The 21,960-nt window shown below is 44.0% G+C and overlaps 1 protein-coding gene across 2 annotated transcripts in view; it reads right to left on the bottom strand.

The window, feature by feature from the left end:
• Positions 1–1,621: 1,621 nt before the first annotated feature.
• The window catches only part of GAREM1 (GRB2 associated regulator of MAPK1 subtype 1), a 236,071-nt gene continuing 215,732 nt past the window's right edge, over positions 1,622–21,960 (bottom strand). Inside the window, exons 5-6 of one of the 2 annotated variants that reach the window (XM_061399653.1) lie at positions 8,149–8,315; positions 1,622–6,806 (exon numbers count right to left, since the gene is read on the bottom strand). In XM_061399653.1, the coding sequence (XP_061255637.1) occupies positions 5,921–6,806; positions 8,149–8,315 (1,053 nt within the window). In that variant the 3' untranslated portion in view covers positions 1,622–5,920. The remainder of the gene's footprint in view (positions 6,807–8,148; positions 8,316–21,960) is intronic. The other variant, XM_061399654.1, reaches the window with a different exon arrangement.

Here is a 21,960-nt window from a genome sequence, read left to right as displayed (position 1 = left end):
TTTCCCATAATGGTTTATCACAGGACATTGAATATTCCCTGTGCTACTCGGTAGGAACTTGTTGTTTATCCATTCTAGATAGACTAGTTTGTACATTCATTCCAAACCCCCAATCCTTCCCTTCTACTTGCCTCCTCCTTGGCAATCACTGGTTTGTTCTCTACATCTGTGAGTCTTCTAACCAAATATATTTCTAAACTCAATTTACTCAGCAGTATTCAATTTGGGGGACTCACATGTCCTCGTGTATAGCTGATGTACGTACTTCTAGAAACTTGGGGTAGATCCTTGGACATTTTAGCCCAGTGATGTCAATCCTATAGGTTCATCCAACACACATGCCTGAAATCAGGAAAGGGGCCCCCTGGCGGGTTTAGTTGCAGTGAAATAGGGCAGAAGGGTTGAAGGTTTAAGGATAAGGTGGAATGATTTGGGGATGCTTTGTTTAGCAAAAGAAGGCAGGCAGATTCTCTGGTGACTGTGAAGCTGGGGAGGTCCTAGCCAGACGAGGACTTCAGATCATTCTCCCCCCAGTCCTTCAACCTTCCCCTGAACTGCTCAGTAAGATGGTCTTGAGCTATTTCATGCTATTTCAAGTACAATAAAAACTTTCTTAATCTGCGTTCACTCGCCCACTTCTCTGCAAAACTGACTGGTGAGTGCTGCAGGGTGCTGAATGCTCAAGTCTTTCTCTAGATCCCTCAATCACTTCTGCTCCTTGTTAATTATAATTATATAAATTATACATAAGCCAAAGAGACACACATTTCTATTGCTTTGCTTTTCTTGGTATGAACATGTATTATTACTTTTATTAAAAATTGTAATTTATTTTTGGCTTTTTTTTTTTTGGCTGTACCACGTGGCATGTGGGATCTGTTCCCTGACCAGGGATCGAACCCATGTCCCCCCTGCATGGAGACCATGGACTCTTAACCACTGGACCACCAGGGAAGTCCCAGTTTTGGTTGTATATTTGACTTACAATGTTGCATTTGTTCCAGGTGTATTTAGTGTTCAGGTGTTTCAGTGATTTAGTTATCTATCTCCCAATCTATATTCTTTTTCAGATTCTTTGTTATTATAAGATATTGAATATAGTTCCCTGTGCTATACAGTTGGTCCTTGTTTATCTGTTTTATATGTAGTAGTGTGTATCTGTTAATTGCAAACTCCTCATTTATCCCTCCCCCACCAACAATTAATTTCAAAACTTTTATTTTTTTGGCTGCAGCCATGTGGCATGTGGGATTCCTTAGTTCCCTGACCTAGGGATTGAAGCCATGCCCCCTGCAGTAGAAGCAGTGTCCTAACCACTGGACTGCCAGGGAAGTTCCCTACTATCTTTTAACGCTCACCAGTTCATCTGTATTTGTCTTTTCTCGTATCTCCTGATCGCACAGGTACTAGATTCTCTTTGCATGCCATTGGGTTACCTGGTTCCCAGCTTCTTCCATTTATGATATGATAGCCAGTCTTCAATCTCTTGTCAATATGGAGTGGACTTGCAATCTTCATAATTTCTTCAGACAAGTTTCCTTCTGCTTCATGAGGATGGGGAAGTGTGTCTGGAAAGCCATGCACTAGGTTCAACTCACTAAGGAACCAATGCCAGAAGAACAACTTTTAAAATTTCTTTATTTATAGACATTTCAGAACCACTGAAATCAATGACAAATTTTTTTTAGACACAACATAACCATGTTTATCTTGAGGTACACATTGGGCCCATAGATAACGCTCTGGAAACAGTGCAACTGTTAACTGGTAGTTAACCCCAGGTTCCAAGCCAAGAAACTGTAAAGATGGTTACAAAATTCTTCGAAAAGAATAAACCATTTCCATTTAAGTCAAGGAAAACGCCCACGTTTTTGATGGAGTTCAATTTTTAGGCTTAGCTTAAACAGTATTTTAAAGGGAACTTCATATGAGAATGGGAGAAGATGTTTATAGTTAAGAAATGATCTGAGCCTTACAACATGAGGTTGGAAACAAATTCATAATCCGATAAGTTCATTACAAAACTCATAGCCTTAAAATTAAGAGCAGCAAAATTACAGAAGATATTTGTACAGTTTTAACGCAAATCACGTTTACCCTTTGTTTCTGGCTTTCACAAGGAGACAAATGTTCAAACACCAAGTTCTGAAGACTAAAGGACATGACTGGCTAAGAAGTAGCCATCAGCATTCCACAAGATCCACAGCCCCACCCTGTAAAAGTCCTACTTTCCATTATTTGCCCTCTGGCCATTGTATTTTTCTTGCCCCAGCAGTTTGGTGCCATTATGAGAAAAATAGTGGGAATTGGTATAATGGTGGTAAGTTTCTGAAAGTCTTGTGTGTCCAACAATAGATTTCACTTTTGTGGTGGACTGAAGTTGAAATTTCTTTGAACAGTTTGCTAGGGTCTTTGGAGAACTGTCTGCTTTACCAGTTTGTTATTCAAAACATTAATCTCACACTCTTTAGGCATGATGAGTAGTGACTTGTGTGTGACACGGAGTGTTGGTTAAATGATGGACCCTCTATTCACCCACACCCACTCCCTGAACTGCTCGAGGAGTCGTGTGGACAACATGCAGTTGGTTCTGGAATGTCGCCAGACAGTGTTCACCCATGTGTCTGAAAACAGTTGGAATGGACAGTCATAATATTTCCCCGTAAGATTGTTTTACTTCTACATGAGACAAGAATAAACACTGCAATTTAGTCGAATGGGCAGCTCGCTGCAACTTCATAAACTTGAACAGCATATGTGGGTTGAAAGGGTCTCAACGTAAATTTCACAGTTCATAAAGTTGAGCGGCTCAACTTAAAAGAGAGAGAATATGCAGGCGTTTACGAGATGCTGAGAGGGAACTGACCTGTGAGTGCTTGAGTTCGCCCTCCCTGTGTGAGTCAGGCCCACATTTTACATTTTTGCTGCTCGGTTTGATTTATTGCTGAGTTTCCTTTCTGATGGGGGTCGTGATGATTTTGGCCATGAATTTAAGGACCCCAAATAAGAGTCCTGTTTGGACACTTTCTCCCAGGCCGTGGAGTCAGTGCACAGACTGTGAGGCATCTGCCAGAGATGTCCTGTCCTGACTTGGTTGGTTAGAAACGATTCTGGGTGTGAGGGTCTCTCTACACCACTTTTCAATGCAAAATCGCAGCTCAAGAAGGGGAAGGGCTGTCTCCTTCCTACCCCTGTTCTGCATTTCTTGTCATGATTCTCTGTGGCTATGCAAGCCTTGTCTAGTCAGGGTGCCATGTGGCTTCAGACATGCCAGAAGATACTTATTAGCAATTAAAACAAAATTTCAGTCAGTAAAAAAGAACACTAGCCAGTGGGGCTCTGAGATGTTTTGTGTCTCCAACGCTTTCCAAGTTCTGATGGTCTTGTAGTGTTTCTTTGATACTCCTTTCCTAGAAGCTGCCATTTTTCCCATCTGTGGCTTTTTGAAAGACAGAGCACACTTAACTGTCCCTATATCCAGCTGCTCGGAAGATTTCACGTTTCTCTTACACAGACTCAGTCTCAACAACTGTGGTTTTAAATATAAACATTATGAGTTCCAAGAGGGCAGGAACTGTCCTTGATAGCAACCTGTCAAGTCATCCTAGCATGGTGCCCAGCACACAAATGATGCTCAGTGAATTGTGAGTGTGTGACTAAAAGGCCATGTCGTCCCTGCCCTCAAGGAGTCTCTACGTTGCCATCAATATAAACGCAACATACATAAGCCAAGACAAAAAAAAAAAAAAGCAGAAGGAACTTTTTTTTTTTTTTCCCAAAGGAAAAAAAAAGATAAAAAGAATCAGTTGTTCATGTGGGGCGACCTTCATAGTAAACTCAAACCTACTTATTCCTCCCTCCTGAATTGAGAACGGTGTCTGGGCGTAAGGATTCACGAATGGGTTCAGCAAGATTTTGTCAGAGAAAACTTGCAACTATTCAACAGCCTCCTGTTTTTAAAGAAAGGTTCTGAGAGGTTAACTTTACCTAAGGGGTTGCCCCTGGCACTGAAGGATGGTTTCCCAACAGGAAAAGTCTAAGTGCAGTACTGGAAGCTTCTATACAGACTTGTCAGTTACTTATGAAGAGGTGACCCAGCCTGACAAGTTTTACAGGGTATTCTTTTTATGGGGTACTTTTAACCTAGAGTATTTGCATTTTGAGAGACATATGAAGGGAAAGAGGCTTTATTTAAAAAAAAGATTTAAGATGGAAAATGAGACAATGTATCAATTCACCTCAGTTCTAAACAATGAGATGGATTAAAAATATCTTTCATGGCAGGAAATGAAGCCATATTGAACAGGTCTGCAAAACTAGAACTGGTGGGTTTTGTCTTTCCACTGGTGGACTCATTTTGATGAGCAGGAAGAGCGGATAATAACATACAAGCCAATCCTGACACCTGGGTGGCTGTCTGTCCATCTGGAATGTGGGGACAGACTTCAGGAAGGCAGGGCTGAGGATGATAACCTGTTCGGAGATGGAAAATGTTTCTAAGATTCATATGCCTTCAAAAAGTCAACAATTATATTGATGCCATCGTATTTTGGAATAGTTAATCATGTTTGGCAAAAACTGTCAGACTGGGTTCTGGAACTGTTGGAATGAAAGTATGGTAAATCATGTATTTTCTCTGGACGAGAGGAAAGAAGAGGTTTCCGAACTAGACAAGTACTCTTATTGATGCTCTAAAAAATGATGCAACAAACGTAGCACAGATCAAAGCAGAGGGTGGTGTGTCTGACTTCCGAGCGCTCCTAAAGCACAAAGCATGTTGAACATGAGACATGGCTCTGAAAACTGCTCTCCAGACCCCAAATAACCAGATACCGGGAGAAGAACACCCTCAAACCCGAGAATTATCACTCAACAGAAATGATCAGTTCCCCAGACATGAATGGGCACAGGAGTATTCTATGCAAAACCCAGCCTGTAACAGGTTTAAAATTCAACTTAATTCTTCAGTACAGACTCTCTACTGGTTTGTTCCAAGTTTTCCATGCTGGAGCCTGATAAGACCGAGCTTCGAGGGACAGGATTCTGAGAATTTTTGACATCATTCTGTCCACTCTTCCTAAGAGTCGACTTAATCAATGGCCCCAAACTTTCAGTGGATATTTGAAAGTGAACAGATGTTACCTAAAAGATCAGACTCATAGGGATGTTGAAAACATACATTTGTATCATGTCTAGATAAATATACATACACATATATAGTCTGGGTATTTTTTCTCTGCTCAATAAAATTAGCAGCTACAGATAAATTGTTGTGGTCATGATTTATTATTTCTAAGGACGTCTTATATCCTCTACCAGCACAAGACTTGATAAAATGCCTTTTGATGAAAAGATCCCATCAAGCACATAACACTGCATTGTCATTTCATATTACTAACATTTTCAGGCACAAGAGGAAAACAATTAGCACTGAGCAGTCCAAATAACAGAGCACAGACTAGAGTTAATTGTCTGAAGTTGATTCTCCCAGAGGAGAGAATTGTTCAAAAGTGTGTGTGTGTGTGTGTGTGTGTGTGTTTAAGATTTCTTGTGTTTCTCAGCTTTGGCTATTTTGTAAATAAATATCAGACCTTCTTGCATAAACCTACTTGGGTAAGAAGTATTTCTCTGAACATGCCTTTTGTCTTTTAGCAGCTGTTGAGTGTTGAGTGACGTACAAGGCACACCTCTAAGTGTTCTGTACAGCATTTTTATTGATGTACAAAATAGCCTGTTCACCATTCAAAAATCATAATCTGCATAGTAAGAGTTCTCTCTTATCCCTATTTACAGCGAAGGTTTTTAGTGCAAAAAAAAAAAAAAAAAAGAAAGAAAGAAATCCATGAAACTGTGTCCCAGCCAGTCCCATCTAGCACAACGGGGTTATCAGTTTTGCTCCATGCCAGCTGGGCTTATTTGGCTATATTTTGGGTCTCCAGCCATTAATGAACTGCAGGATTTTCTTCACCTGCAGTTTGCTCAGTTTGAAATCCTCCGAGAGGATTTCTTCTGTGAGCTGAACGAGCAGATTGCCATCGATCTTCTCGGTCACGAAGAACACGATGACGTCCTCCGACAGCCCGATGAACCGCAGGGACTTGGACACCTCTTCGACCGAGAGTCCCGACAGGTCGGCGGGCGGCTGCCACGGGGACCCGTCGCCGCAGGAGCGGGGGGCCAGCTGCAGGTGGATTGGCGACGAGAAGGGGTAGGGCGTGGAGAGGAGGTCCTGCGCGCCCTTCTGGACGAAGTACACATCCTCGGAGAGGTCCGGCGACCCGGACTTGGGGGCTTCCTCAGCACCGTCGATTTGCAGGGGCAGAGGCGGGGTGTCCGGGGCCGCTTTCTCTTCCAGCGGCCTCGGGGCCCGGGGGGGCAAGGCGGGACAGGAGCTGCTCTGCTTGGCCGGCCCGCCTGCCAGGCTCCTGTCACCCGAGCGCTCCAGGCAGTAGCTGGCCGACTTGGGACAGCCCGCGGGCTCCGCGGGGCCCGGCCCAGGCGGGCTGGTGGCCAGCTCGCGGCCGTCCAGCTCGAAGGCGGCCGGGCAGTTTCTCTTGGGCGTGCCTGGCGTCTTCTGTCGGGGGTAACTGTAGCTGCGGCTCGGATCCAGCAGGAAGTCGCTCCTGGTGTGGGTCTCCGACGCTCCCGAGTAATGGTTTGGCCACGAGAGCCTGGAGGACAGAGCTTCAGAAGGGGGACTGCCGCACGGGGACTTGGGGTCCCCGGAATCTGCCTTCACTCGGTTACACGGGTAGCAGGACATGGGAGCGCTCTCGGGGGGGCTCGTCTCACTTTTAGTGACGCTGCTTAAAAGCCAAACACACAGAGAGAGGGGTGAGTGAGAAAGTGATAGTGAACATCCAGCCTAGCTTTAGCCTATCGATGTCAGTTTTGAGTAGAAAAATGCTAGGAAGCAAATATTTCTTATCATGAATTCAAAAAAGTATCTACTTAACCTCACTTTTTTTTTTTTTAATTTAAAGAATCTTTAAAGTACTAAAATACATCAGTAACTATGGATATGAAGATACTGATTTAATAAGCTACAGCACAGATGGCAAATAGATTTTTAACCACAAGAAAATCATTTGTTAGTGAGTGCCTGGATCTTCGTGAAGAGAAAAATCTTTAGTCCTGTTCGGGCTTATCACCAATAGGGTCTGATTAGTGACGTCTGCAGTGGGCAAGGGGGGCGTGAGGGAACAGTTAGTGGGTGTCTCGTGCTACAGTGGCGGGACTACATCACCACCACCGATGACCTATCCATCCAAGAGGGTGTGAGGCTGGAAGAAACGTTTCAAATACAGTGCTTACACGAGCCTTGATTTCTGCGCAGTTAACACCAGCATAAAGATTTAAGTGTCCAGCGAACAAAAAACACCTGCCAAGGAGAGCTACTGTAACCCATCAGGAGCATGTGTGATCCCCTGCAGCTCTGGGGCCCTATCTTCAGAACAACCATGAAACCCGAGTGCGCTCAGACTGGGTGACCGAGGTGGGGTGGGGTGGACAGTGGGTGGAACCGGGTCCGCCTCTTTGGGAGAAGAGAAGAGGCACATTCACGGCTGACCTCGCGCTTTCACAGCCTGACCAAGAGAAGCAGGTAGACCTAAGTCTGTTTCTCTAGACATAAGAAACAGTTGACAGTTACATAGAGATAGATATAATGTAATATAATGAAAGATTTCTAAAAAAAAAAAAAAGTTCTCAGCCCGTGCCAACCATGGAATGAGCCACACTGCAGAAGCATTTGCTCAGGGCACCAGGAGGATGGAAATGGAAGACGGTCTGCCAGTGATGGTCAGGAAGGGACCCCGGCTCTGGGTGGAAATTCAGAGTGGAGGCAGAACCCCTGTGATTCCCCGTCTCCCTGGAAGTTGCTGTCTGCTCGGCTGAAGTCAGAATGGAGGGCAGCATTGGCTAGGCTTTATCACCGAACCCCGCACAGACTCTACAGTCTGCTCATGCCACTGGCTCTTCCAACCTAGCTCAGAACCAACAGGGTCTATGCTCGTCCAGTAAAAAGAGAAAAAGCTGCCTTTCCTGTCACCGCGAAGAGGGGCCGGCTCCCTGACACTGTCTGCAAGGACCGGGGGCCTTGGCTGCTGAGGGCACCGTGGGGGAAGTGGGCGCTGGCATAGGACTTACATGTCGTGCAGCCCTGAAGAATAGTAGGACAAGGTGGGGCTGGGCGAGCGAGTCTGCGGCCGCGCCGGCTTGGCTGTGCGAGGAGGGACCGAGGGGCTGGTGGACTGAGGCTTTGCGCTGCGGGGCGGGACCGGCGGCGCGTTCAGGAGCCGGCACTCTTCCCGGACCTGGCGCAGAAGAGAACACGCGGGGTTAGCGACACGCGACCCGGAGGGGCCCGAGGCTGCTCTGACGCGACACCAGCTGCGATGGACGGAGGGGAGGGGTGACCTGAGCCGACAGGGGGCTGCTAGACGTGGATTGATTTTGCAAGAAACCAGTTTGGCAAATGCTGCTGAAACGTGGCAAGTAGAGGGGAAGGACAGCCTAGGGAGGGCGCGGGTGATCCATGGGGACGCAGAAAAGAGGAGCAGGAAGAAAGTAAGGGTGTAAGAGATCTTACTAGAGGATGCCATTCTCCCAGGCAGTGGTGTTTCTTCACTGTTCAAGCTGAATTCGACTTGATCCAAACCTTAGGGGCAGAGCGAACCTTGTCTAGCGGAAAAGCTCCTCCAGGGCTTCTCACGGGTAAATGTGCACCTCAATCCCCTGGGGATCTTGTTTCTTGCAGATTCAGTAACCAAGGGTGGGGCCTGAGACTCTGCATTTTTCTAACAAGCTCCCAGGTGATGCGGACCGGGCTGGACCACAGACCGTACATACTCTGAGAAACAAGGCGGCAGATGGTGGAATGAGGCAGCTCTCCAAATCCCCAAAATAGTACTGTGTATAAGAGCTGCCTCTGCCTCTCTCACTCTCCCTTCATCTTCCCACCAGAGAGGAGGCAGGTGACCCGTGCCAGCAACAGCCTGCCTTCACCCCGGCTTGTTGGCGATTCACAGCCGGCATTCAGAACATGGTTCTTTATAATGAAGATATTTTACGTACTTCTCTGTGTCAGACAGCAGGGGGCAGTTTATACCTGGTTCAGCTACTCTACCCTTAACTTCATAGATAAAAACTGAGCCGATTCTGGCTCAAAAAAAAAAAAAAAAAAAAAAGGAAAGAAAAAGGCTTTGCCTGCTTTTAGGCTGTGTTTCCACCTTTCCCCCCCACCTTTTCCTTGACTCCTCCATCTCAGGGGCCCTGGGGTAATGAAGACAATGAAATAACAGCTCCCATTAGCTTTTGGTTTGGAGTTTGCTTAAGACCAAATGAGACGGGCTCCTGTTACATCACGTTGGCTACCACCTACGCTGCACCCGGCCTCGAACTGGCTTCCAAGGCCTGATTCACTTGCAGTAGAAATCCAGCCATTAAGAACAGTTATGTGACCCCGGGTGACCCGGCAAATCTCAACTCTAAGCAAAATGGAAGCCATTAAAAGTCTCATCCATTGGCATTTCTCCCTGGGCCTGCTCCCACCCAGAGGACCCACCAGATACAAGTTTTCATCTCAGCAGCTCTTAGGCTGAAACAAAATATTCAGAGCAGTGGATTTTCTTCAACAGCTGCAGGCTTTCCCCTTTTGAGCTTTTCTTAAGAAGGTGGTAGTGGAGGAAATGAGGTTTGCATAAGGAAGAGAGAGGCTTGTAAGCTGGCCCAGGGGGGCTCTTGCCCCACTTTGGGGTCTACTGCAGAAGCTGAGAACCAACCAGGAGAGTGAAAAGCTCTGGTTGGGGTGCTCCCCTCCCTGAGTTTTGGAAGCATGGGCTGATTACAAAATAAGTAAAATAGTGTTTCCATCTTGCTGCTGCCGCTAAGTCGCTTCAGTCGTGCCCGACCCTGTGTGACCCCATAGATGGCAGCCCACCAGGCTCTGCCGTCCCTGGGATTCTCTAGGCAAGAACACTGGAGTGGGTTGCCATTTCCTTCTCCAGTGCATGAAAGTGAAAAGTGAAAGTGAAGTCGCTCAGTCGTGTCTGACTCTTAGTGACCCCATGGACTGCAGCCTACTAGGCTCCTCCACCCATAGGATCTTCCAGGCAAGAGTACTGGAGTGGGGTGCCATTGCCTTCTCCGTTCCGTCTTGATAGCAAACTGTAAAGTAGCCAACTGTGTCTCTTTTCTTTCTTAAGGAATGTCTTTAGAGTCTAGGGTGGATGGGTGTAACGTCTATAGATGTGCCTGGTTCTGTTTATGCTAGAGTGATAAGAATCAAGGAAAACGTGAGAGGATAAGGAGTCTGTTAATTTTTTTGATTTTAAAAATAGTCACGTTTCAATATGGAATTAGAGAGAAGTATAAGGGTTAAGGCTGAATCTGATTTAGAAATTTCTAAATTTTGGAATTCATTGTTAAATACACTTAATTAGGGATCGTTGACTTAGATGTCAATGATGATATGCTAAGATGTCAATTACAATTGCATTTTAAAAATGTATTTATTTTTAAGGTAAGGGTATGACTTTACAATATTGTGTTGGTTTCTGCCATAGGATCATTGGCTGATCCAGGTCTAGGAACACAGAGAAGCAGCCACGTGCAGTTGAATTTGACCTCTGGGAAGCCCTCTCTTCTCATAAGGTTCCTGACAGCTGCTTCTGCCTCCTCCTTCCCTAACTGGGCAGTCAGTCCTTAGAGCTTCCCCACAGGTTGGGGGTACAGAGAATACTATTAATAAAAAGTTATTTGTAGGTGACAGGGCCTGGTAAGGTGAACTTGGCTGACTGAGAGCCTTTCCAGCTGAACTCCAAACAGCACCTGAAATACGGAAAGCTCCTGAGATGGCCACATGACTCCTGAAAGGAATTCAAGAACAAAGGTGTGAGTGTGTGTGAGAGTGAGAGAGCTTCTTACCCTTGGGATCTGATCAGTGAGGAGATACTAACATGAAGCCAGAAAAAAAAAGAGTTCTTCCCTTGTGATGAGAAGGCAGTGTTGTTAAGTCACTTCAGTCGTGTCTGACTCTTTGTGACCCTGTGGACTACAGCTTGCCAGGCTCCTCTGTCCATGGGATTCTCCAGGCAGGAATACCGGAGTGGGTTGAGAAGGCAGTTTGGGTGTAATCACGTGACTTCAAGAACTAGGCTTATCTGAAACCCATTTCGGAGACAAAGGTAGTTAAAACAAAACCTGACTTCAAAGGGACCCCGTCCTGGATGAGAACTGAGCTGTAATGCGGTGGAGGCATAGATTAGTGTTTCACCCAGCAGGTGTGGGAGGGCAGCCCGTCGGGGGGTGAGCCCCGCTTACAGCTCTGCAGACAAATGCATCTCCACGGGTTACTCTCAACTTGTGGCTGCAGATGTGGGTGCTCGAGGGAAGTTGTACAGCAGTGTATTTTATGGGAAAAATTATATATGCGTTGGGGTTCCGAGGTTACGTATCACAGGGTTTATGGTGCCATCTTACTTCCTAACTCTTACATCCTTTCAACAGAAATCATTCTACTTTCCTTTGGATTTAATTCATCATGGGACATTTGTATCCAAGGGAAACGTAGCTGTGGCTTGAAATGTATTTCATCTGACAATAAAAGGTAATTTACAAGACCGGATGGCCAATCACCCTATTTCCAGTTTTCCCTCATATTCCGTTTCATGTTGAAGTGCTACATTTTCAGCACATTCCTTCTAAAAGTCTCAGCATGTGGCTTTCATCATGTTACTTCCCATCTCCAGGGGCCCCTCTGACTATTGGACAAAGTCCAGCTTCTCCTGCCTCCCATGGAGGCCTGCAGCAGTCTTTCTAGTGATTTCTTCCCATCTGGTGCCATCTTTCTAGTATTTCCCCTGCTCTCCTCTGTATGAACACACAGGTCCCTCCAGTGGGGCAGGTTCAGTGTCATCTAAACTTATTCCTTGTACTTTCCTGTCTGTCTGTGCTTTAGTTCCAACTCCCCCCCCCCCCCCCCGACCCCCATCACTGCCTAAGGCCCAGCCTAAGCGTTACGGGTGCGGTTTGGGACCGTCACACACAGCCATCAGCACTCGTCACTGCGTCTGAACTCTGCACAGATGCCGTCTGTATTTACTCACTCTCCATGTATGCTCAAGGAGCCTGAAAGTGGACATGCTGGGGCCATCGGCATTGTTCTTACTGCTCTGTGGGTGGCAGAGTTTGGGGACTTGACACCCCTGGCCCAATGTGTCACCTAGAATGGCAGGCAGAGGTTACTGGATGTCACCAAACTCAAAGCACTTTTATTTTTATATGGATACCATAAGAATGTCTTTTATATTTTTATGTGGAAACTGCTATTGATAAGTCATCTGGGCTACATGTTAATTTGTGTGTGTGTGTGTGTGTCTTCATATTGGTATCAATTTAGGGGAAAAAAAGGCGTGTAGCAGACCTGGGCTAGGTGACCACCATCAACTCCGCCACCGCTAACCTGGGCGTGGTATCGGTGAAAATGACAGTTCTTTCTGAACTGGGAAATGCTGTGGCTTCATTAGGGAAGGGTGGGGAGGAGGGGAGAGGTATTTGGATGACCAAGAATAAGCTCTCTAACGCTGGTGCTAAGCGAGGAGATGGCATTGTGTCTGAGGCAGGTATTATTATTACCTATCATAGATTATGGGTGACTTTTGCCTACTGGTGGGTGATCTCTGGTGATGAGCAGCTTGAGTGTTTACAGCCAAGCTCCTGGCACCTGGTTATGATGGGGGTCAATCCACAGTATGAATTCAGGGCGAGCAAACTCCCACCCCGTACCCAGAGCCTGGCTTTACCAGCACTTCTCTGGTCTAAAGCCTTTCTTTCCAGCAGTCTCCCCCGTGCCCAGCACAATTGTCTCATCCTTGCCCCTTTACAAGTCTTGTCCCTTTTCTACAGCAATGTTCAATGATCCCATCTTATCAGAGATAAGATACACTGCCCTGAAGTAAGACACTTCTCCCCAGGGTTCAAGGTGCAGACTGCCAACCCAGGGCTAATCAGCAGATTTATTGAGAGGATGAATAGTGAGCTCCACCCTTTCTAGAACCGTCACTTCTCTCTAGTCTATGAAGCATATGTTCAGCGAGGCATAGGCAAAGTGACTGTCTCTAACACAGAGAGTTCCCTAGTGGGATTTGAAGGAGGCTGTGGAAGGTGCCCGTCCTGGGACTAACAGCCAGACCACAGGGACCATCTACTCCCACTGCCCCTAAAAGTCTGAAGAACATGCATCACTTCCCCTTTTCCTACAAACATGAATTCCATTTACGACTGACTTGTTCAGTTCCGTGCTGGGTGCCCATACAGGTTCACTGAGCTGCTGTGGAGTAGGGCTGACGAGAACGAGGAGCCCCTGCAATTAGCTGGGAGGGGGGTGATGGAGGCCAGTGCATGACAGATAGAAACAGGCTCCGTAATAGCAGAAGGTGGAACGCAGATCAGTGGGAGGATCATGGATGATTCAAGAGGCAGAGGGAGGACAAACTCAGGCAATTATGCTGAGGAAGTCTGGAGGCGGAAGGAGTTGTGAGTGTACGAGAGGCATGAAAACACCCCCGGAAAGATGAATTGGTCTGGGGGCTTAGAAGGCGAGACAAATCCTGGTGCTACTGATTCAGACAGACACTTAGAAAGAAGAACGGGCGTTGGGAGAAACCAAGGAGTTCAGGGTTGAAAAGAGTTTGAGCTCAGTGTTCTATTGATAGAACCTGAAGACGTGAAGAGGGCTGAACCCCTAAGAGGCGGCAGAGGAGGAGACCAAGGCGGAGAAACACAGGGGCCTGCACCTCACTGTTCACGGCAGGGAACAGGCCCTGATGGTGTCACAGAAGCGAACGGTGGGGAGGATAGCTCAGGACAGGGATGCGGTGACGACAGGGACGGCAAGAAGTCCAGGCAGGTTGGGAAGATGTGTGACAATTAGCAGGTCACTGAGGATCTTAGCACATGAAGCTTCAGTTGAGTGAGGAGACCAGAAGCAGATTCCAGGGGAGTCAGAGCTGGAACAGGAGGCCAGGGAGAAGTTAGTGAGGACACACCATTCCTTACAAGAAGGAAGGGGGAGGAGCTATTAGAAGTGGATACTGGACTGAAGGAGGTGTGGCTTTTTTCTTGGAAGAAACTTGAAAACGTGCATGAGTAGGTACATGTACGCACGTGACCTGAAATCAAGTGTACACTGACTCCAGGGACAGAGAGAACACACTTCCCCACAGTTTTCTGCTTTCCCCAGGCCAGTACCGGCCACGTAAAACCAGAAAAATAATGGCAGCTGATTATCTAAGAGCTTCCCAGGTGGCGCTAGTGGTAAAGAACCTGCCTGCCAGTGCAGGTAAGAGATGCAGGTTTGATCGCTGGGTCAGGAAGATCCCTGGAAGAGGGTACAGCAATGCACTCCAATCTTCTTGCCTGGAGAATCCCATGACAGAGGAGTCTGGCGGGCTGTGGTACACAGGGTCGCAAAGAGTTGGACACGGTCGAAGCAACTTAGCACACGTGCAGAGCAAAGACGGACACACCCAGTAGAATAAGTGACTTCGGAAAGCTTTGTTTAGCTATGTGAAGGTGGTTGACAAGGTCAAAACCCAGTTCCAACCTGTGGTCAGAATCGCATGCGTCACAGAGTGGGACTATTTATTTTCAGAATACTCTTCCAGAAAGTGTAACTTGGTTCCCTGACTCCTGGAATAGGCATTTAAAGGATCCTTTCTCCTCCTCTTCCCTGGACTTCCCTGGTGGCTCAGATGGTAAAGTGACTGTCTACAATGTGAGAGACCTGGGTTCGATCCTGGGTAGGGAAGATTCCCTGGAGAAGGAAATGGCAACCGACTCCAGTACTCTTGCCTTGAAAATGCCATGGACGGAGGAGCTTGGGGCAGGCTACTATCCATGGGGTCGCAAAGAGTCGGGCACGACTGAGAGACTTCACTTTCTTTTCTCCTCCTCACTCCTCATAGCTGAAAGTCTTTTTAGCTGGTGGGGGGAACTGAGCCCCATCTGAAGGACCAATAATTTATGCAAAATGGAAAACAAGGTCTTCTTCCTAAATAGTCACATATTAAAGACAATGCATGAGAATGTGTTAAATACAAAGCTCGTTAGAGCATGGTTGGAAACAGGGGTAAATGTAAATGTTTGGCAGACAATTCAAACATTACATACAACTGGAGTATCTTATACACATGAACTACTTTCTTCTGTGACATTCTCTTTCTCTGACACTTCCTAGGGATTAACACAACACAACAAAAGACACACAGTGTGCCTACGAAGCTACTCAGCATAGGAATAGGGGCTTTTTAGTCTGATGATGCTTCTTGGAAAGTCTTAGCTTCTCAGAACTCTCTACTTGTCTTATGAAAGAAATGACACTTTCACACCCCATTCATTCACCAACTGGACCAATGAGACAGCTTAGGAAAATGGAATACTTACAACAACATGTTCCTTGCTGAACTTTTTCTGGGGGAAAAAAATTTTATAGCAGCGACTGTTGTTTAGTCGCGAAGTCATGTCCAACTCTGTAGCCTGCCAGGCTCCTCTGTCCATGGAATTCTTCAGGCAAGAATACTGGAGTGGGTTGCCACTTCCTTCTCCAGGGGATTTTCCCAACCCAGGGATCAATCCCGTGTCTCCTGCATTGGCAGGCGGATTCTTTACAACTGAGCCACCTGGGAAGCCCATAGCAGTAATTACTCAACTTTTAAATACAAGCAGTGGATCTGAAAGCAACTGCCATTAAGACTCCGTGAGTCCTTGTCCACAGTCTAAAGTCCGGCATCCCATGCCTGCGGATGAAAACCTTGGCGCTCCAAGACCACACTACTTGGTCACTAATGGGCTGCAGCCATCCTTAGGCAGACTCAGGATCACTGCTTTTATGCTGACAATAATTCAGAAAACAGACACGATAGGTGAGCTTGATCTGAAACTGGACTCCCCTTCACTGTGAGTTTTCTTCTCTTAAAAAGCTGACTTGGGGATCATGTCAGTGTTCCGAAGAAAGGAGTTTTGTAACCAAGCTTCCCTGAACTTTGTAACTTTGCCTTGACCGTGTGCCCTCTGCCCCGTATTTTACGTTTCTTCCCACACTCCCTCTCCCAGATAACACAATCATTACAGCCTTAAGAAATCTGATTTATAAAGAGGCTTTTATACAAAGAGTTCACAACCCTGTCACATACCCATCAGGGGTATTCTCAGCCAAACAGAAATTCAAGTTTCAGAATGACAATGTGGCCATCAATGAACGGCTCTTAGATGGATTACGCAAGGGTAGATGTGATTTACAGTCGAAATCCTGATTCTCTGATGCGTGTGTTTCTTTTTCGCCATTGTGTATGTGGACGGTAAGGACCGAAGGCAGGCCTGGGTCTGCCATGGCTTCCAACCTCCAGGCTTGGGGCACAGGAGTCAAGGCTGAGGGCACAGGAGGCCGCTGCTGGGAAACGAGAAGGGCCCGCAGCTCTGAAAAGAATACTTGTTTAAATTCCAGGGTGCTTCCCTGGACTCTAAAGAAAGATGATGCCATTGGGCAGAGAATAAAGCCCTTTTCTGAGCAAGGAGTATAATGCATGACAGATACACTGAAATAGGATATAACCTTCCTATTAATGTGATTCTGTGCAAATGGTAAACCCAAGAGTGCAAATTTGAAACAAGGGCTAGCCCAGAGAATATTACAGTGACTTTATTAACATTCTAATCATTGAGACTTTCAGTAGACACAGGAGAAAACAATTTCTTGGCCAAGAAGGTTTCATTTAAAAACAAATAACCTACATAAAACCGAAGGCAATTAGTTTCAAAATTACTAGAACACAGTAATAATTCAGTCATTATTTCAATTAACAAATGGGAAACGCAGGTATGCCTTGCTTACCGAGTACTCCTTAAAGGTTGTAATTAAAATGAATTAAATGTCAGATGCCTTAGGAGACCTTGTTAATTAGTGGAATCCTGAGTGAATCCTTTCGTAGAGCAATTATTTTGAAAAGTAAATAGTCATTTCCAGATGAACCTGTTTAATATCTAAATTTGACTATGACTATGTCAGGTTTACTTAAGAAAAACTTCCCTTTAGTGCCTTCCTAAGTTTTTTTTAGCTTAATTTATATCACCTAACTTTTTTATTGGATTACAGATATACTGTATCTTTTATATACAGTAGTGTGTGTATGTTATTTCCAAGTTCCTACTTTATCCCTCCCCATTTGCCTTCTCTAATATTAATATTCAACAGGAGAAAGCCCAAAGACAAAATAAAAATTCAGAGTAAAATCAATTATTTTTTAAAAATTTATTTGGTTGAAGTATAGTTGATTTCCAATGTTGTGCTAATTTCTGCTGTGCCGAAAAGTGACTCAGTTACACACGTGTGTACATACTCTTTGCCATTATGGTTTATCACAGGATACTGCATATAATCCCCTGTGCCACACAGCAGACCTTGTTGTTTATTCTATATGTAATAGTTTGCATCTGCTAATCCAAACTTGTAATCCACTCCTCCCCTTCTCTCCCCCTTGGCAAGCACAAGCCTGTTCGCTGTGAGTCTGCTTCTATTCTGTAGATAAGTTCCTTTGTGTCAGAGTTTAGATTCCACATATAATGGTGTATGTGGTATTTGCTTTTCTCTTTCTGACTTAGTATGATCATATCTAGGTCCATCTATGCCGCTACAAATGGCATTCTTTCTTTCTTTTTTAATGACTGAGTAGAACTCCATTATAATATGTACCACATCTTCTTTATCCATTCATCTGATGATTGACACTTATATTGTTTCTGTGAGTTGGTCATTGTAGATTTTGCTGCTATGAACACTGGGGAGAATGCATCTTTTTCAATTATAGCTTGTCTGGATATATGCCCAGGAGTGGGACTGCTAGAGCATACAATAACTATTTTTAATTTTTGAAGGAACCTCCATACTGTTCTCCATAGGGGGTGCACCAATTTACATTTCCACCTACAGTGTAGGAGGGTCCCCTTTTACCACACCCTCTCCAGCATTTGCGATTGGTCGATTTTTAAATGATGGTCATTTTGACTGGTGACACCTCATTGTAGTTTTGATTTGCATTTCTCTAATAATTAATGATATTGAGCATATTTTCATATGCCTGTTGGCCATCTATGTCTTCTTTGGAGAAATGTCTGCTTAGTTTTTCAGCCCATTTTTCAATTGGGTTATTTGCTTTCTGCTGATGAGTTATGAGCTGTTTGTATATTTAGAAAATTGAGCCCCTCTCAGTTGCGTCATTTGCAGTATTGTCTCCAAGTCTGTAGGTTATCTTTTCATCTTATGGTTTCTCTAATTGTACAAAAGCCTGTAAGTTGGATTAGGTTCCACTTGTTTATTTTTGCTTTTATTTCTATTGTCTTGGGAGACCGACCTGAGAAAACATGGATACGATTTATGTCAGAGAATGTTTTGTCTATGTTCTCTTCTTTTAGTTTTATGGTGCCATGTTTTATATTTAAGTCCTGAAGTCATCTTGAGTTTATTTTTGTGTAAGGATGTGCTCTAACTTCACTGATTTACACGTGGCTGTCAACTTTCTCAGCACAATTTGCTGAAGAGATTGTCTATTTCCCATTGTATGTTTTTGCCTCTTTTGTTGCAGACTGACAGTAGGTTTTGTGAATTTAATCTCCGGGCTCTCTATTCTGTTCCATTGATCCGTATGTCAGCTTTTGTGCCAGTACCATGCTGTTTTAATTACTGTAGCTTTGTACCGGGCTTCCCAGGTGGCTCAGGTAAAGAATTCGCCTGCCAATGCAAGAAACGTGGGTTTGATCTCTGGGTCGAGAAGATTGCCTGGAGAAGAAAATGGCAACCCACTTCAGTATTCTTTTCCTGGAAAATTCCATGGACAGAGGAGCCTGATGGGCTACAGTCCATGGAGTTGCAAAAGAGTTGGACACAATACAACTAAACAACAATAAGCTCTGCTGTATTGCCTTCAGCTATGTTCTTTTCCCTCAGGTGTGCTTTGGCAATTCTGGGCCTTCTGTGATTCCAATAGGATTATTTGTTCTAGTTTTGTGGAAAATGTCATGAATATTTCATAGGGATACTCATTACATGGGTAGATTGCTTTGGGTAGTATGGCCATTTTAGCAATATTAATTCTTTCAATCCAAGAGTATGGGAGTATCCTTCTATTTCTTTGAATCATCTTCAGTGTCCTTTATTAATGTTTTATAGTTATCAGCATATAGGTCTTTCACTTCCTTGGTCAGATTTACTGCTAAGTATTTTATTTTTTTGATGCAATTAAAAGGGATTTTTTTTTCCCCCCCACATTCCCTTTCTGATCATTAAGTGTAAAGAAACACAACAGATTTCTTAATATTCATCTTGTATACTGCTACCTGGCTGAATTCATGTATCAATCTAGTAGTTTTTGTGTGGAGTCTTTAGGGTTTTCTGTATATAGTATCATGTCATCTGCATATAATGATAATGTTACCTCTTCTTTTCCAACTTGGGTATCTTTTCTTTCTTTTTCCTGTTCGATTGCTGTAGCTAGGACTTCCAATACTGTCTTGAATACAGTTTGCATCCTTGTCTTATTCCAGAATTTAGTGGGAAGGCTTTTAGCTTTTCACAGTTGAGTATTATATTGGGTGTGGGATTGTGATAAATAACTTTTATCATATTGGAAAGTATCTTCCCTCTATACTCACTTTGGTTTAAGAGTTTTTATCGTGAATGGATGCTGAATTTTATTAAATGCTTTTTGTGCATCTATTGAGTCATTGTGTGGTTTTTGTCTTTTGTTATGTGGTATACAACACTGATTAATTTGCATATATTGAACCATCCTTGTGACCCTGGGATGAATCCAATTTGGTTGTGGTGTTATGATCTTTTTTGTTTTGCTTGGCTGTGCTCGGTCTTCATTGCAGTGCAGGAGGGTTTCCTGAGCTGTGCTGCAAGGGCTTGTGATGTATGATCTTTTCTTGTGTTGTGGATTCAGGGTTTGCTAATATTTTGTTGAGAATTTTTGCATATATATTCATCAAAGATAATGGCATGTAATTTTCTTTTCTGGTACTGTCTTTGTCTGGCTTTGGTATCAGGGTGATGGTGGCTTCATAGAATGTCGTTAGGAGTGTGCTTTCCATTTCAGTCTTCTGGGAGAGTTGAGAAGGATCGGCATAGGTTCTTCCCTGTATGTTTGGTAGGATTCACATGTGAAATCATCTGGTCCTGGATTTTTGTTTACAGGGAGATTTTAAATTACAGATGTCATTTCACTTCTAGTGACTGGTCTGTTCCAATTATGCATTTCTTTTTGATTCAGGGTTGGTGGGCTGCATGTTTCTAGAAACTTGTCCATTTCTTCTAGGTTGTTGAATTTATTGGCATATAATTTTTCACAGTATTCTCTTATGGTTTCTTAGAATTTCTTTGGTATTGGTTATTTCTCCTTTTTCATTTATTATTTTGTATATTTGGGTCCTTGCTCTTTTCTTCTTGGCGAGCCTGGCCAGAGGTTTGTCAAGTTTATTTATTCTTGAATGAAGCAGCTGTTTGTTTTGTTGATCTTTTTTCTATTTATAAAAAAATCTTTTATTTCCTCTCTGATGTTTATTATTTCCTTGTTTCCTTCTGCTCACTTTAGGTTTTTTTTGCTCTTTTTCTAATTCTTTTAGGTGGTAGATTACGTTGTTTGAAATTTTTCTTATGTTTTAAGAAAGGCACATACCACTATGAATTTTATTCTAAGAACTGCTTTTGCTGTATCCCATAGATTTTGTTTGCTTTTGCTTTTACCGTCATTTATCTCAAGGTATTTTTTGATTTCCTGTTTGATTTTGTTGTTGATTCACTGGTTTTTAGTAGCATGTTGATTACATGCTCCATGTAATCAATTTTCTTATTTTTCTGTAGTTGATTTCTAGTTTCATGCTGTTATGGTCTGAGAAAAGGCTTAGATATTATGATCAGAAATAATTTCTATACTCTTTAAGTTTACTGAGGCTTGTTTTGTGGCCTAGGATGTGGTCAATCCTAGAAAATGTTCCCTGTATACTATACTAAAAAAGAATGTGTATTGTCTTTTTGGAAATAACGTCCTGAAAATATCAATTAAATCTAACTGTTGTATCCTTTAGGATCTATGCTGCCTTACTAATTTTCTGTCTAGAAGATCTATTGATTGAGTGGGTGTTAAAGTCTCCTGTAATTGTACTCCCATCAATTTCTCGCTTTATGTCTTTTGGTATTTGTCTATGTATTTGGATGCTCCTACATTGGGTGCAAATAGTTTGATAAGTGTAATATACTCTTCTTGTATTGACTGCTTTATCATTATATAGTGTCCTTCTTTAACTTTCTTTATGGACTTTGTTTTAAAATTTGGTCTGATATGAATAGTGTGATCCCCATTTTCATTTCCATAAGATATCTTATTCCACCCCCCCATTTTCAATATATGTGTGTCCTTTGCCTTAAAGTGGGTCTCTTGTAAGGAACATATTGTAGGCTCCTGTTTCATATTTTTTATTCCAGTCTGTCACTCCCTTGTTGCCATCCACACTCATCTTTTTGTTGGGCTGTGATGGGTCTTGGTTGCTGCACACAGGCTTTCTCTAGCTGTGGTGTGTGGGCTACTCACTGCAGTGGTTTCTCTTGTCGCAGAGCACGGGCTCTAGGCGCATGGGTTTCAGCAGTTGCAGTGTTGGGCTCGGTAGTTGTGGCTCATGCGCTTAGTCGCTCTGTGGCATGTGTGATCCTCCTAGACCAGGCATGAAACCAGTGTTCCTTGCATCGAAAGGTGGACTCCCAACCACTGGACCACCAGAGAAGCCCTCCCTTGTCTTCTAATTGGAGCATTTAATCCAGTGACATTTAAAGTAATTATTGATAAATATGTATTTATTACCACTTAAAATCTTATTTTCCAGTTGATTTTTGTATTTTTTGTTTTTCTTTAT

Source organism: Bos javanicus, chromosome 24, assembly GCF_032452875.1.
Source record: "Bos javanicus breed banteng chromosome 24, ARS-OSU_banteng_1.0, whole genome shotgun sequence".
Classification (NCBI taxonomy): Eukaryota; Metazoa; Chordata; class Mammalia; order Artiodactyla; family Bovidae; genus Bos; species Bos javanicus.
This window is presented reverse-complemented; position numbering and strand designations above follow the sequence as displayed.